Source organism: Salvelinus alpinus, chromosome 2 (assembly GCF_045679555.1).
Source record: "Salvelinus alpinus chromosome 2, SLU_Salpinus.1, whole genome shotgun sequence".
Classification (NCBI taxonomy): Eukaryota; Metazoa; Chordata; class Actinopteri; order Salmoniformes; family Salmonidae; genus Salvelinus; species Salvelinus alpinus.
In genome coordinates this window covers 19,345,834-19,362,785 of record NC_092087.1, presented here as the reverse complement: position 1 = coordinate 19,362,785, position 16,952 = coordinate 19,345,834, and the positions used below count along the sequence as shown (strand labels likewise).

At 41.6% G+C, this 16,952-nt stretch overlaps 1 protein-coding gene across 3 annotated transcripts in view; it reads left to right on the top strand.

The window, feature by feature from the left end:
* LOC139555969 (contactin-4-like) overlaps positions 1 to 16,952 on the top strand; it is a 255,013-nt gene that overhangs the window by 38,624 nt on the left and 199,437 nt on the right. For all 3 annotated transcript variants that reach the window (XM_071369404.1, XM_071369411.1, XM_071369394.1), the window contains exon 2: positions 7,499 to 7,632. In XM_071369404.1, coding sequence (XP_071225505.1) covers positions 7,578 to 7,632 — 55 coding nt within the window. In that variant the 5' untranslated portion in view covers positions 7,499 to 7,577. The remainder of the gene's footprint in view (positions 1 to 7,498; positions 7,633 to 16,952) is intronic.

Genomic DNA, 16,952 nt, shown 5'->3' with positions numbered 1-16,952 from the left:
AATGCTGTCATGGTGTGAGATGGCTCTTGGTACCCCGTGTACCTTTCTATTCAAGCAATAGACTGCTTGTGGCAGGACAATGAGAGAAAGACATCCAAGTTGAAAACCCATGGTAGAGAAATGTCTGGTAGACCAAGTCTGTAAAAACCTTTATCACTGTTGAAGTTCATATGGTTTGTGATTAATTAGGACACCAGTAGTCATTACTCAAGCATTACAAGTGCAGTAAAATACAATATCTGATCATTATACAATAGCTTATGTAATAACTCATTCTCTCATTCACTTAACTCTGTTGAGGCATAATTTATTGTCAATGTTGAGCCTACCTTTGTCTCATAGGTCTGTGCTATTATTACCATAATAGGATATCACCATAAGCATATGCTATGATGTATGTATCCTGTTAACTATAGGTATACATCATTTGGGAAGGCTAATCAATGGTCAGTTATCTGATCTCCATTGCTCAGCACGCATCATTTGATACACTATCATGTCATGTCTGTCACACAAATTAAGGACATTGCCCAACAAGAAAAGCATCTCATAGGACAGCCCCCAGGTTACAAAGATATTTAAAGCTGCAATATGTAACTTTTTGTGTTATAGATCTGTCATTCTCATTGAAAGCAAATCTAAGAAGCGGTAGATCTGTTCTATGTGCACTATTTCTATGCTTCCCATTCTTAAGTTTTGTTTTTGCGTCTTTTACTTTCGGTTTTGTACACCCCGTTCAAACAGCTGAAAATAATATATTTTTATTATGTAAAATATATGTCACAGCAGTTTAGATGGTACAATGATTATCTACACTATACTTGCTTGTTTTGTCGCATAAACTGAATTAACCGAACTATTAGAATTTTAGAAACCAGGAAATGGCGAACCAATTTCTGCATAGTACGTCATTAAATGGTGCGTATGTCATTCATTTGTAATGTTTGTGTAATGGCTGTCAAAGTCGTTCTCCTCCTCAGACGAGGAGGAGCATGGATCGGACCAAGATGCGGATTGATAATTGTACATGTTTAATGTAAATAACAAGAAAACACTACAAACTACAAAACAACAAACGTGACATACCTCAAAACAGTCCTGTGTGGTCCAAACACTGACACAGGAAACAAACACCCACAAAACCCCAGTGAAACCCTGGCTGCCTTAGTATGACTCTCAATCAGAGACAAACGATACACACCTGTCTCTAATTGAGAATCATACCAGGCCGAACACAAAACCCAACATAGAAATACAAAACAGACTACCCACCCAACACTCACGCCCTGACCAATAAAGACATACAAAACAAGAGAAAACAGGTCAGGAACGTGACAGAACCCCCCCCTTAAGGTGCGAACTCCGGGCGCACCAGCACAAAGTCTAGGGGAGGGTCTGGGTGGGCGTCTGTCCACGGTGGCGGCTCTGGCGGTGGACGAGGTCCCCACCCCACCATAGTCACTCCCCGCTTCCGTATCCCCCTCCCAATGACCACCCTCCAACTCAACCCACCTAAATAAAGGGGCAGCATCGGGATAAGGGGCAGCAGCTCCGGGATAAGGGGCAGCAGCTCCGGGATAAGGGGCAGCAGCTCCGGGATAAGGGGCAGCAGCTCCGGGATAAGGGGCAGCAGCTCCGGACTGACTGGCAGCTCCTGACTGTAGGGCAGCTCATGACTGTAGGGCAGCTCATGACTGTAGGGCAGCTCATGACTGTAGGGCAGCTCATGACTGTAGGGCAGCTCATGACTGTCTGACGGCTCCGGCAGATCCTGTCTGGTTGGCGTCTCTGGCAGATCCTGTCTGGTTGGCGTCTCTGGCAGATCCTGTCTGGTTGGCGTCTCTGGCAGATCCTGTCTGGTTGGCGTCTCTGGCAGATCCTGTCTGGTTGGCGTCTGGCAGATCCTGTCTGGTTGGCGTCTCTGGCAGATCCTGTCTGGTTGGCGTCTCTGGCAGATCCTGTCTGGTTGGCGGCCCTGGCAGATCCTGACTGACGACTGGCTCTAGCGGCTCCTGACTGACTATCGGCTCTGACGGCTCGGGACAGACGGGCGGCTCTAATGGCTCGGGACAGACGGATGGCTCAGACGGCACTGGGCAGACGGATGGCTCAGACGGCACTGGGGAGACGGATGGCTCAGACGGCACTGGGGAGACGGATGGCTCAGACGGCACTGGGGAGACGGATGGCTCAGATGGCGCTGGGGAGACGGATGGCTCAGATGGCGCTATGGAGACGGATGGCTCAGATGGCGCTTGGCAGACGGGCAGTTCAGGCGCCGCTGGGCAGACGGGCAGTTCAGGCACCGCTGGGCAGACGGGCCGTTCAGGCACCGCTGGGCAGACGGCAGACTCTGGCCGGCTGAGACGCACTATAGGCCTGGTGCGTGGTACCGGAACTGGAGGTACCGGGCTGAGGGCACGCACCTCAGGGCGAGTGCGGGGAACAGGAACAGGGCACACTGGACTCTCGTGGCGCACTCTAGGCCTGGTGCGTGGTACCGGAACTGGAGGTACCGGGCTGAGGGCACGCACCTCAGGGCGAGTGCGGGGAGAAGGAACAGTGCGTCCAGGGCTCTGGAGACGCACAGGAGGCTTGGTGCGTGGTGCCGGAACTGGAGGCACTGGGCTGGAGACACGCACCATAGGGAGAGTGCGTGGAAGAGGAACAGGGCTCTGGAGATGCACTGGAAGCCTGGTGCGTGGTGTAGGCACTGGTGGTACTGAGCTGGGGTGGGAAGGTGGCGCCGGATATACCGGACCGTGAAGGAGGACACGTGCTCTTGAGCACCGAGCCTCCCCAACCTTACCAGGTTGAATGGTCCCCGTAGCCCTGCCAGTGCGGCGAGGTGGAATAGCCCGCACTGGGCTATGCAGGCGAACCGGGGACACCACCTGTAAGGCTGGTGCCATGTACGCCGGCCCGAGGAGACGTACTGGAGACCAGATACGTTGGGCCGGCTTCATGGCACTCGGCTCGATGCCCAACCTAGCCCTCCCAGTGCGGCAAGGTGGAATAGCCCGCACTGGGCTAAGCACGCGTACTGGGGACACCGTGCGCTTTACCGCATAACACAGTGTCTGACCAGTACGACGCCCTCTTACTCCACGGCAAGCCCGGGGAGTTGGCTCAGGTATCCAACCCGGCTTCGCCACACTCCCCTTTAGCCCCCCCCCAATAAATTTTTGGGTGAGCCTCTCGGGCTTCCAGCCTCTCATACGTGCTGCCTCCTCAATCCACCGCTCCTGGGCTGTGGCTGCCTTCTCCTCCCGCGAGCGGCGATTCACACCAACCTTAGCCCAGGGTCCTTCTCCGTTGAATATTTGTTCCCAACTCCATTCCTCTTCTCTCCATTGCTTTAGTTCCTTTCCTCCGGCTCCAATCCGCTTGGTCCTGTTGTGGTGGGTGTTTCTGTAATGGCTGTCAAAGTCGTTCTCCTCCTCAGACGAGGAGGAGCATGGATCGGACCAAGATGCGGATTGATAATTGTACATGTTTAATGTAAATAACAAGAAAACACTACAAACTACAAAACAACAAACGTGACATACCTCAAAACAGTCCTGTGTGGTCCAAACACTGACACAGGAAACAAACACCCACAAAACCCCAGTGAAACCCTGGCTGCCTTAGTATGACTCTCAATCAGAGACAAACGATACACACCTGTCTCTAATTGAGAATCATACCAGGCCGAACACAAAACCCAACATAGAAATACAAAACAGACTACCCACCCAACACTCACGCCCTGACCAATAAAGACATACAAAACAAGAGAAAACAGGTCAGGAACGTGACAGTTTGTGGTGAAATGTTGATTAGGAGACAGATAATCCAGACTTGCTGAGGATAGCTTCTAATGTGGTTTTCATGTGGAAGAGAACGAGAATGTCATGTCTAGGTTCTGCAGTGGTTTATATGAGGGAGGCGGAGCTCCCCTGTCACTTCTGGGACCTGTCTTTATTTGACAGATGTGGTGTCATTGGAGCTTCTGTGCTTGGTCATGCCCAACGTGTTTCCCATAATTAGATACAGTACCTAACTCTTTTATTGGAGAACTGGGTTTATGTAAGTAACCTTACGTCTTCATAAAGTTATGGTGTGTGATTGAGGTGGTGCAAATAAATGGCAGATTTTGCAACCAGTTCATCCAGCTGTTGTAAAGGAAATACATCTTGTCAATATGCAAAGTGATGAAATATAGCTTGAATCTTCAGGGAGAGGGATTAATTAATTAGAGGACGCTGATTTAAATAAATATAAGATATTAAATGTGACCCACTGACAAATCCAGGCTTAAATTTCAGACCATATTTTTCTGAAAGTGAAGAAAATACAATATTCTGGTCTCATATTGATTTCTTGCTCCTAGTGTTTTGGAACCTATGATTATTGCATTGCTCAAGCGTGTCTTTGAAATGTAGTATTACAATTCAGTAAGCAAGAACTGAAGAAGACTTTCCAATGCTGCTTCTGCCTCTGTTTAGATAGTGAAAAGCCAACAAGAGCCTGTTTGCGGTGTAATGGAATGGTGTGGGTTGTTATTATATACTAGACTCCATGAATAAACATGTATTTACCTAGGGGACATGGGATCATTACAGCTAGTTTTCTAGAGAAGCTTTGCAAATTGTACATTGCATTACTTAGCTTGTCATATTGCTGTATTGCCTTTGTAACGAGTGTACACAGCTTTTCCAGAGGCAGCTTCTGACATTTGCCTCAGACTTATTCTGTGTTGTTCTCTCAGACTCTGTAGCAAGCTGCATACTGTACATCCAACTGCCTGCTCCCACTCTGTTTCATTTACATCTCTACTTCATCTCCCTGCTACTGAAACCAATATCTATCACAATTTGGCACTTTTTATGCAATGACAAGGTCCTTAAGAGGAACATCTCCCAGACAGTGTAAACATTCTGAGATAACCCTCAGTGCGGTTTTACATTTGTTTATAATTGATTGAATTGGGGCCTCTGATGACAGAACTCTCAGTCACAGAGGACACGTAGATAATAGTCCATCACTGATTTAGATATACCTTTGTCACTCGAGGAAATAACAAAGGCTCAAACATCAGCACGTGAAACAGTTAGCTGTTGACAAAGTCTGTGCAAATCTTTGAGAGACCCTGAAAAGAGGAACTATCTTATAAACTTATTTTTTCATTTGAGTTACTTTGAATAATCACTCATTTTGAGATGTACACATATTATTATGTCCTCTCCAAAAACGTGTTGTTTTTTGGGGTTGGAGTTGAGCAGAGGAGATGAGAGGGAAATGTGTAATTACAATTTAAACAATGCAGCAATTAGTTGTCAGCTTCTGAATAAATCCTAATTGGATCATATTTGTCTTTCAACAGCAGAGGCATAACAATATGAAATACTTATTTAAAGACTGACAATAACAAAATTACCACGTTTCAAAGTTCACCATACACTACTTTCCTACCGAACATAGAATGCAGTTTCCTGTCCCGATGTAAATGAGTAAGTATTATATTGTCTGTAGGGCAGCAGGTTTCAGTAAGCTAATGTTGTAAAAGTACTGCCATGGGACACTGTGTCTATGGATGGCATTGATTTTATTTTTATCCCCTGCAGCCCCCCCCCCCCCATCTTCTCTGCTGCTCTTTACATCAATGGCCTGGAGCACTCAGATAATTACTATCCCTCTGAAACAATGAAGGCCCCTCAGGTTTGGGTACAGATTCCATGGCGATACCCCTGGTATTTCTGCTGGGGAATTAAACACATCTGACACTGACACTGGGATCACTGACATTTTTTTTACACCTCATCTCCTGCTGTGGCATGCAACGTTTATGAACGTAGAAGTGAATTGGTATTATTAAGTGTATGTTCAAGAGGGAGCTACCAAAATAGGCTTAAAAATAGGTGTGGCTGGAACTGTATTTTTCATGGGTATGGGAATGCATGTTACTCGTAATTACTTTGTGCCAAACATGAAATCTGTGCTATTTTTGCCTCTGTAGCTTTTCAGGAAATTAAATAGGCAAGGTATTTTTTTTATGATAGTCTGTGCATTGAGAGTTACATTGTACATGTAATGGGTTTTTTGGGGGGTGAAAGGGAATATAGAGTCAGTTTTTAACTCAATCATTTAATTCTTTAATTGATGTATACTTTCAAAGTAATGTCTTTGTTCACATTCAAGGCTTCCTTTTTTCAATTTTTACCTAAAATGACATACCCACATCTAACTGCCTGTAGCTCAGGACCTGAAGCAAGGATATGCATATTCTTTAGTTTGTGGAAATGTGAAATGAATGTAGGATAATATAACACATTAGATCTGGTTAAAGATAATACAAAGAAAAAAACGTGTTTTTTTTGGAATTTTTTTTTTTGGGGCCCATCATCTTTGAAATGCAAGGGAAAGGCCATAACGTACTATTCCAGGTTAGGCGCAATTTAGATTTTGGCCACTAGATGGCAGCAGTGTATGTGCAAAGTTTTAGACTGATTCAATCAACCATTGTATTTCTGTTCGAAATTGTGTGTCAAGACTGTCCAAATGTGCCTAATTAATACATTTCCAAGTTCATAGCTGTGCACTCTCCTCAAACAATAGCATGGTATTCTTTCACTGTAATAGCTAGGTTAATTGCTGATACATTCATCATTTTTTTTAGATCTAAATATATATGAATGACGGTCTACAGTAGGCTACACACTGCCGTGAAGGTTAACAGTTTAGAAAGCATTGCCCTAGTCATGTCATTAGAAGTGAGGCATGCCATCATATTCCTTTAAAGTTTGATAATTTTATTTTACTTAACTAGGCAAGTCAGTTAAGAACAAATTCTTATTTTCAATGATGGACTAGGAACAGTGTGTTAACTGCCTTGTTCAGGAGCAGAACAAAAGATGTGTACTTTGTCAGCTCGGGGATTCGAACTTGCAACCTTTTGGTTACTAGCCCAACACTCTAACCACTAGGCTACCCCAACAGATACTTAGTTGCTTCATCCATTATAGGACTTATAAGTTAATGATATATACTGTACCTATTCATTCTTGAAGAATATAGAAATGCCTCATGAGCTTAGTTCAACTTTCGTTACCCATTAGAACCCAACATATTAGCTTGTTTTTTATGCCAATGATTGTAAACAAAGTAAATGTAAACAAACACTGTATAGCCTTAAAACATAGTTAAAACTATACTTTTGATATCAAACAAAAACCAATGATTGCAAATTCCAAGTCACTCTTTTACCGTAGAACTGCCTTCAATCCTTGCACACATAGCTCGCTTTGAATTTAAGAGTGGTTACATTTCTCCAGGTCCATACCTCATCTTTTTACCAAAGCACAGGTGGGGTGAAATCTTTGTAATTGTTTCAATTAAGGATTTCAGCTTTAATGTTTAACCAATATGCGGTAGATAGTACTTTTCTCAAGTGCTAATAAAGGACTGTCTTTGTATCTTATCATGGAATTAATTTCACCTGTCTCTTGTTATACAGAGTGAAGACCCAGAAAGGTACCAAAAGGATTCCATACATTTGTGATTGGATGTGAGTCTTTGACCCCAGAAATCTGACGATGATGTTGCTATGGAAACTGCTGGTGCTGAAGTCACTCATGGGGTGCCTGGCAGGTAACGTACCTTATTAAGAACTTTTGATGCACGCAAGAGCTATTTTTGTGAAGTTTTGTGTCCTTATTCTTATGTATTTAGGGCAGGTTGCAGTGTGAAATCCATAGTTTAGAATGAAGCTAACTCAAATTACACCTGCCACAGGCAAAAATAAATCATAATTTTTGTTCCATTACAATACAAATAATGAGGTTGCTAAATGTATTTAATATGAAAGGGGGTTGTTAAAGTAAATAATTGTACGGAAGGGGTGTCAGTCAGTAAAGGTTCACTGAAGTTAGTTTAATCACTATGAATATAAAGGAGGAGATTGTGTTGCAGATATGAAACTAAAAAGGAAAATATTAAATTGGATGCAATGATTGCAAATCAGTGTGAGATTTAATCATTAGAGGAAAAAATGTCAATGACATTGATACTGTGGTAACTAACACTGCACCATGGAGTGGGCAAAGAAACTCACCTTGGGCAAAGAAACTCACCTTGGGCAAAGAAACTCACCTTGGGCAAAGAAACTCACCTTGGGCAAAGAAACTCAAAAGGGGTGATGATATTAACTAATAACAATTTCGATCCGAATGTGCAAACTGTCCAAACAGATCTGCAAGGAAGGTATGTCTTTTAAATATGCCATTGAACGATAAACAGATGTGGCTAATTAATCTATATGGTCCAAATAATGATGAAGCACTTATTTGAAAATATACAGTATATACTAATCTATGGAACTCAAAAGCAACAAATTACTCTATTATTATGGTGGGAGATTATAATACAGTTTTAAGTACCCCAATGGATTTCAAAGGAAATCACACTACATGCACTTAGTGAAATTACGAATATCATGGACACATTAGAACCAGTGGATATATGGAGGCTTAAAAATCCAGACCTAGTGAGATATACATGCGTGAGGCTTAATCAAGCCAGTTGTCTTGACTGCTTTCTTGTATCATTCACACTGGCACCAAAAGTAAAAAAAAGTTTTGATAGGAGCCACAATTTGGTTGGACCATCAAATAATTGCCGTCCACATTACTCTTACAGAATATTGGAAATGTAATCAAAACCTAGTGGATGAAAACCTGTTTTTAACCAAGACAAAGGATTTTAAAACAGACTTTTTCCTGCATAACATAGGTACAGCAGATCCCATTATTGTATGGGACACTTTTAAATGTGCCTTCAGGGGTCATGGAAGTCAATACTCATCTTTAAAACCAAAACTATTTTAGTGAAAATAGTTCATATTAACAAAGGAATTAGAGGAAATAGCAGTACAAATGGATAGCAATAAAAAACTGTACCATAGATGCACATAATAAGTTCGAGGATAACATGTAAGAACTTATTCGAGAACGATCAAGTATAATATTATTACAAATGAAGCGAATTGGACAGAAAATTGTGAAAATGCACCTATTTCTTTTTGAATCTTCAACATAGAAATGCTTCCAAAAATAATTTACAGAAACTAACAAATGTGTCATCCATGATTCACCTAATTATATTTTTTAAAGAGGAAGCAAAATACTTTAAGCATGTGTTCTCTTTTCAGTCTCCTCCATTTCCACCAACTGAAGTTAATTGTAAGGAATTGTTTTCCTAATAATAGTTTAAAATTCACAGCTTTACAGAAAGACTTGTGTGAGGGCAAAATTGCAAAGGAGGAACTTCTTGATGCAATTAAAGCCTTTAAGTCCGGGACAACTCCAGGGCTGGATAGCATACCAGTTGAGGTACAGTACCAGTCAAAAGTTTGGACACACCTACTCATTCAAGGGTTTTTATTTATTTTTTACAATGTTCTACATTATAGAATAATAGTGAAGATATCGAAACTATGAAATAACACATATGGAATCATGTAGTAACCAAAAAAGTGTTAAATATATCAAAATATATTTTATATTTGAGATTCTTCAAAGTAGCCACCCTTTGCCTTGATGGCAGCTTAGCACACTCTTGTCATTCTCTCAACCAGCTTCATGAGGAATGCTTTTCCAACAGTCTTGAAGTAGTTCCCACATATGCTGAGCACTTGTTGGCTGCTTTTCCTTCACTCTGCAGTCCAACTCATCCCAAACCATCTCAATTGGGTTGAGGTGGGGTAATTGTGGAGGCCAGGTCATCTGACGCAACACTCCATCACTCTCCTTCTTGACCAAGTAGCTCTTGCACAGCCTGGAGGTGTGTTTTTGTTCATTTTCCTGTTGAAAAACAAATGCTGGTCCCACTAAGTGCAAACCAGATGGGATGGCGTTTCGCTGCAGAATGCTGTGGTAGACATGCTGGGTAAGTGTGCCTTGAATTCTAAATACATCACTGGCAGTGTCACCAGAAAAGCACCCCCACACCATCACACCACCACCTTCTTGCTTCACGGTCGGAACCACACATGCGGAGATCATCCATTCACCTACTCAGTTTCTCACAAAGACATGGAGGTTGGAACCAAAAATCTCTTATTTAGATTCATCAGACCAAAGGACAGATTTCCACCGGTCTAATGTCCACTGCTCGTGTTTCTTGGCCCAACCAAGCCTCTTCTTCTTATTGGTGTCCTTCAGTAATGGGTTTTGTTGTTGCAGAAATTCGACCATGAAGGCCTGATTTACGCAGTCTCCTCTGAACAGTTGATGTTGAGATGTGTCTGTTACTTGAACTCTGTGAAGCATTTATTTGGGCTGCAATTTCTGAGGCTGGTAACTCTAATGAACTTATCCTCTAAAGCAGAGGTAACTCTGGGTCTTCCTTTCCTGTGCCGGTCCTCATGAGAGCTAGTTTCATCATAGCTCTTGGTGGTTTTTGCGACTGCACTTGAAGAAACTTTTAAATTTCTTGTCTTAAAGTAATGATGGACTGTCGTTTGTCTTTGTTTATTTGAGCTGTTCTTGCTATAATATGGACTTGGTATTTTACCAAATAGGGCTATCTTCTGTATACCACCCCAAGCTTGTCACAACACAGCTGATTGGCTCAAATGCATTAAGAAAGAAAGAATTTACACAAATTAACCTTTAACAAGGCACTGCTTCTAGTTCCGACAGTGCAGCAAGATTTATTGAAAAATGTACCCTACAAATAGCACTGTTGGGAGATTTGGAAATCCATAGTCAATCAATCAACAATATAATAATACTTTTAGTAAAAATACAGTTGAAGTCAGAAGTTTACATACACCTTTGCCAAATACATTTAAACTCAGTTTTCACAATTCCTGACATTTAACCATAATAAAAATTCCCTGTCTTAGGTCAGTTAGGATCACCACTTTATTTTAAGAATGTGAAATGTCAGAATAATAGTAGACAGAATGATTTAATTCATATTTTATTTCTTTCATCACTTTCCCAGTGGGTCAGAAGTTTACATATACTCAATCAGTATTTGGTAGCATTTCCTTTAAATTGTTTAACTTGGGTCAAACTTTTTGGTGTAGCCTTCCACAAGCTTCCCACAATAAGTTGGGTGAATTTTGGCCCATTCCTCCTGACAGAGCTGGTGCAACTGAGTCAGGTTTGTAGGCCTCCTTGCACACACATGCTTTTTCAGTTCTGCCCACAGCTTTTCTATAGGATTGAGGTCAGGGCTTTGCGATGGCCACTCAAATACCTTGACTTTGTTGTCCTTAAGTCATTTTGCCACAACTTTGGAAGTATGCTTGGGGTCATTGTCCATTTGGAAGATCCATTTGCAACCAAGCTTTAACTTCCTGACTGATGTCTTGAGATGTTGCTTCAATATAGCCACATACTTTTCCTGCCTCATGATGCCATCTATTTTGTGAAGTGCACTAGTCCCTCCTGCAGAAAAGCACCCCCACAACATGATGCTGCCACCCCCGTGCTTCACGGTTGGGATGGTTTCTTCGGCTTGCAAGCCTCTCGCTTTTTCCTCCAAACATAACAATGGTCATTATGGCCAAACAGTTATATTTTTGTTTCATCAGACCAGAGGACATTTCTCCAAAAATGACGATCTTTGTCCCCATGTGCAGTTGCAAACCATAGTCTGGCTTTTTTATGGCGGTTTTGGAGCAGTGGCTTCTTCCTTGCTGAGCAGCCTTTCAGGTTATGTCGATATAGGACTCGTTTTACTGTGGATATAGATACTTTTGTACCTGTTTCCTCCAGCATCTTCACAAGGTCCTTTGCTGTTGTTCTGGGATTGATTTGCACTTTTCGCACAAAAGTACGTTCATCTCTAGGAGACAGAACACGTCTCCTTCCTGAGCGGTATGACAGCTGCGTGGTCCCATGGTGTTTATACTTGCGTACTATTGTTTGTACAGATAAACGTGGTACCTTCAGGCATTTGGAAATTGCTCCCAAGGGATGAACCAGACTTGTGGAGGTCTTCGATTTCTTTCTGAGGTCTTGGCTGATTTCTTTTGATTTTCCCATGATGTCAAGCAAAGAGGCACTGAGTTTGAAGGTAGGCCTTGAAATACATCCACAGGTACACCTCAAATTGACTCAAATTATATAATTTAGCCTATCAGATGATTCTAAAGCCATGACATAGTTTTCTGGAATTTTCCAAGCTGTTTAAAGGCACAGTCAACTTAGTGTATGTAAAGTTCTGGCCCACTGGAGTTGTAATACAGTGAATTATAAGTTAAATAATCTGTCTGTAAACAATTTGTGGAGTGGTTGAAAAACAACTCCAAACTAAGTGTAAGTAAACTTTCAACTTCAACTGGATTTTTCTTTAACTTACAATCTGTAGATACTATGCGATTAGAAATTCATGTGAAACATCACAGCACAATTGAATAATATATGGCACATTGAAATCATAAGAGGGTGGTTTAGGGAGATAGGTGGGATAGACAGAGCTGAGGGTTGGGTTTATAATCTCATGTTCTATAACAGTTATAGAATTGAAAACTCAATGTATCATATTTAAGTACTATCTATTCACCATTCTTAAATGGAAGAAGTTTGGAACCACTAAGACTCTTCCTAGAGCTGGCCGCCCGGCCAAACTGAGCAATCGGGGGAGAAGTGGCTTGGTCAGGGAGGTGAACAAGAATCTGATGAGTTCCTCTGTGGAGATAGGAGAACCTTCCAGAAGGACAACTATCTCTGCAGCACTCCACCAATCAGGCCTTTGTGGTAGAGTGGCCAGACAGAAGCAACTCCTCAGTAAAAGGCACATGACAGCCCGCTTGGATTTTGACAAAAGATGCCTAAAGACTCTCAGACCATGAGAAACAATATTCTCTGGTCTAATGAAACCATGATTGAACTCTTTGGCCTGAATGCCAAGCATCACGTCTGGAGGAAACCGGGCACCATCCCTACGGTGAAGCATGGTGGTGGCAGCATCATGCCGTGGGGATGTTTTCCAGCGGCAGGGACTAGGAGACTATTAAGGATCGAGGGAAAGATGAACGGAGCGAAGTCCAGAGAAATCCTGAAAACCTGTTCCAGTGTGCTCAGGACCTCAGACTTGGGCGAAGGTTCACATTCCAACAGGACAACAACCCTAAGCACACAGCCAAGACAACACAGGTGTGGCTTCGGGACAAGTGTCTGAATGTCCTTGAGTGGCACAGCCAGAGCCCGGACTTGAACCCGATCAAACATCTGAGAGGATCTGCAGAGAAGAATGTGAAAAACTCCCCAAATACAGGTGTGCCATGCTTGTAGCTTCATACCCAAGAAACCTTGGCTGTAATCGCTGCCAAAGGTCCTTCAACAAAGTACTGAGTTAAGGGTCTTTGTCAATATGGTGTATTGTGTGTAGATTGATGAGGGGAAAAAACGATTAAATCAATTTTAGAATAATGCTGTAACATAACAAAATGTGGAAAAAGTCAAGGGGTCTGAATACTTTCTGAATGCACTGTAGCTGTGCAGTAACGCTCCCCATCCATCCTGACAGAGCTTGAGAGGATCTGCATAGAAGAATGGGAGAAACTCCCCAAATACAGGTGTGACAAGCTTGTAGCATCATACCCAAGAAGACTCGATGCTGTAATCGATGCCATAGGTGCTTCAACAAAGGACTGAGTAAAGGGTCTAAATACTTCTGTAAATGTGATATTTCATTTGTTTATTTTTAATAAATGTGCAAAAATGTATTAAAACCTGTTTTTGGTTTGTCATTATTGGCTATTGTGTGTAGATTTATGAGGGAAAGATAAAAAAAGAAAATATATATATTTTTTTAGAACAAGGCAGTAACGTAACAAAGGCAGTAACGTAACAAAATGTGGAAAAAGTTAAGGGTTCTGAATAGTTTCCGAAGTCACTGTACATGTAACTACAAAATAAAAAGTGGGAAAAATAAAGTTTATTTTTGTCTTCCGAAGAGATGGGCCCCAAAATATAATAAATAAAAACATTGACTCTAAAAAAATATATAACAAAAATATAAAGTTGAATGTCTATTGTGGACCAATATATTGTACACTAAGGGAATAAGGCCTTACAAAGAACACTTCCCATCATGGAAGCCCTGCTGTGAGACTTCAAATACCTTCTCTCACCCCCTGAACATGAGGGGAATTATGGAACATGAAATCATTACCTCATGTAAAAGTTGAATGGGTTATATTTGTTTCTTTGGTGTGCATAGATACTGTATACTTTTGAGGTGTCAGGTAGCCTAGTGGTTAGAGCATTGGGCCACTAACTGAGAGGTTGCTAGATTGAATCTCTGAGCTGACAAGGTAAAAATCAGTCGTTCTGCCCCTGAACAAGGCAGTTAACCCACTGTTCCCCGGTAGGCCGTCATTGTAAATAAGAATTTGTTCTTGCCTAGTTAAATACATTTTATTTTTTAAACTAGGCTTTCAGAAAATGTATTATATAACGAACTGGACAATGGAGGATGGTAATCAGAAAACGATCAAGGTCAGTGTCATATCATTGATTCACAGTGTCATATTATTGATACTCACTCATATTTTGATTATTATATAAAAATAAAAATAATAACACTGCACTATGCTTAAACAGTAGAATTTACTGCAGAGTCAAGGGCATAAAGTTGAAATATTAGACAATAACAGATGAAAATAGAAGATTTGGTCTTCTATTGTCATGATCGAATGATTGCCTCTTTAGGAGTAACTCTATTTGAAATAATTTGGTTTGTTGATAAGCCAAATAATTTGGTTTGTTGATAAGCCAAATAATTTGGTTTGTTGATAAGCCAAATAATTTGGTTTGTTGATAAGCCAAATAATTTGGTTTGTTGATAAGCCAAATAATTTGGTTTGTTGATAAGCTCTCCTCCAATTCTGGCAAAATATACACAATTAGGTAAAGTATAGATAAAAGGTCATTGATAGCATTAACATTGATATCAAAGTTTCATTGTTTTGTAACTCCTGTCAATATCTGTTTTTATGCCAGATGCTAGTTATTTAGGTTATATAATAATTAGGGGGCTAAGGGGAAAGTAACAAAGATCTAAGGTTGTTGGTGACGTCTGCGTTGTGGATGGTGACATTTTTAAAAGTGCACACACTTAAAACATTTTAAAAAAGACTGACCTAAGTGAAGTGGTGAGTAGATTGCGTTCTTCCAGTCATAGCAATGACGGTTAAGTCAGTGCACACTCTGTATGAAAGACGTTGGTTAGTTCTTGTGAAGATTAAAGATGCTATGAACATGAAAGAACCCATGCTTTGATCAATGCTTATCCATAATTGAAGTGTGTTTTTGTTAATTGAATTAATCCCTACATCAAACGTAATACAATAATCAGAAGAGGTATTATAATAACCCCCTTGAAACCTGTCATCACTGTCCACAGTGCCATTGAAAATCTTTCAGGGGGAAATAGAGACTCATGGGGAGTAGTTCTGAATTCTCTCTCTGCCTTTAAAGCTGCAGTGAAAGAAACACAGTAAGACTTACTCTCTAATTAATATTTATTTATTTATTTATTTAACCTTTATTTAACCAGGTAGGCAAATTGAGAACACGTTCTCATTTACAATTGCGACCTGGCCAAGATAAAGCAAAGCAGTTCGACACATACAACAACACATAGTTACACATGGAGTAAAACAAACATATAGTCAATGATACAGTGAAAAAAAATAAGTCTATATACAATGTGAGCAAGTGAGGTGAGATAAGGGAGGTGAAGGCAAACAAATATATGTATAAATAAATAAAAATATAAAAAGGCCATGGTGGCGAAGTAAATACAACACAGCAAGTAAAATAAAACTAAAAACACTGGAATGGTTGGTTTGCAGTGGAAGAAAGCGCAAAGTAGAGACAGAAATAATGGGGTGCAAAGGAGCAAAATAAATAAATAAATACAGTAGGTAAAGAGGTAGTTGTTTGGGCTAAATTATAGATGGGCTATGTACAGGTGCAGTAATCTATGAGCTGCTCTGACAGCTGGTGCTTAAAGCTAGTGAGGGAGATAAGTGTTTCCAGTTTCAGAGATTTTTGTAGTTCGTTCCAGTCATTGGCAGCAGAGAACTGGAAGGAGAGGCGGCCAAAGGAAGAATTGGTTTTGGGGGTGACCAGAGAGATAAACCTGCTGGAGCGCGTGCTACAGGTAGGTGTTGCTATGGTGACCAGCGAGCTGAGATAAGGGGGGACTTTACCTAGCAGGGTCTTGTAGATGACCTGGAACCAGTGGGTTTGGCGACGAGTATGAAGCGAGGGCCAGCCAACGAGAGTGTACAGGTCGCAGTGGTGGGTAGTATATGGGGCTTTGGTGACAAAACGGATGGCACTGTGATAGACTGCATCCAATTTATTGAGTAGGGTTTTGGAGGCTATTTTGTAAATGACATCACCGAAGTCGAGGATTGGTAGGATGGTCAGTTTTACAAGGGTATGTTTGGCAGCATGAGTGAAGGATGCTTTGTTGCGGAATAGGAAGCCAATTCTAGATTTAACTTTGGATTGGAGATGTTTGATGTGAGTCTGGAAGGAGAGTTTACAGTCTAACCAGACACCTAGGTATTTGTAGTTGTCCACATATTCTAGGTCAGAGCCGTCCAGAGTAGTGATGTTGGACAGGCGGGCAGGTGCAGGCAGCGATCGGTTGAAGAGCATGCATTTAGTTTTACTTGTATTTAAGAGCAATTGGAGGCCACGGAAGGAGAGTTGTATGGCATTGAAGCTCGCCTGGAGGGTTGTTAACACAGTGTCAAAAGAAGGGCCAGAAGTATACAGAATAGTGTCGTCTGCGTAGAGGTGGATCAGAGAATCACCAGCAGCAAGAGCGACATCATTGATGTATGCAGAGAAGAGAGTCGGTCCAAGAATTGAACCCTGTGGCACCCCCATGGAGACTGCCAGAGGCCCGGACAACAGACCCTCCGATTTGACACA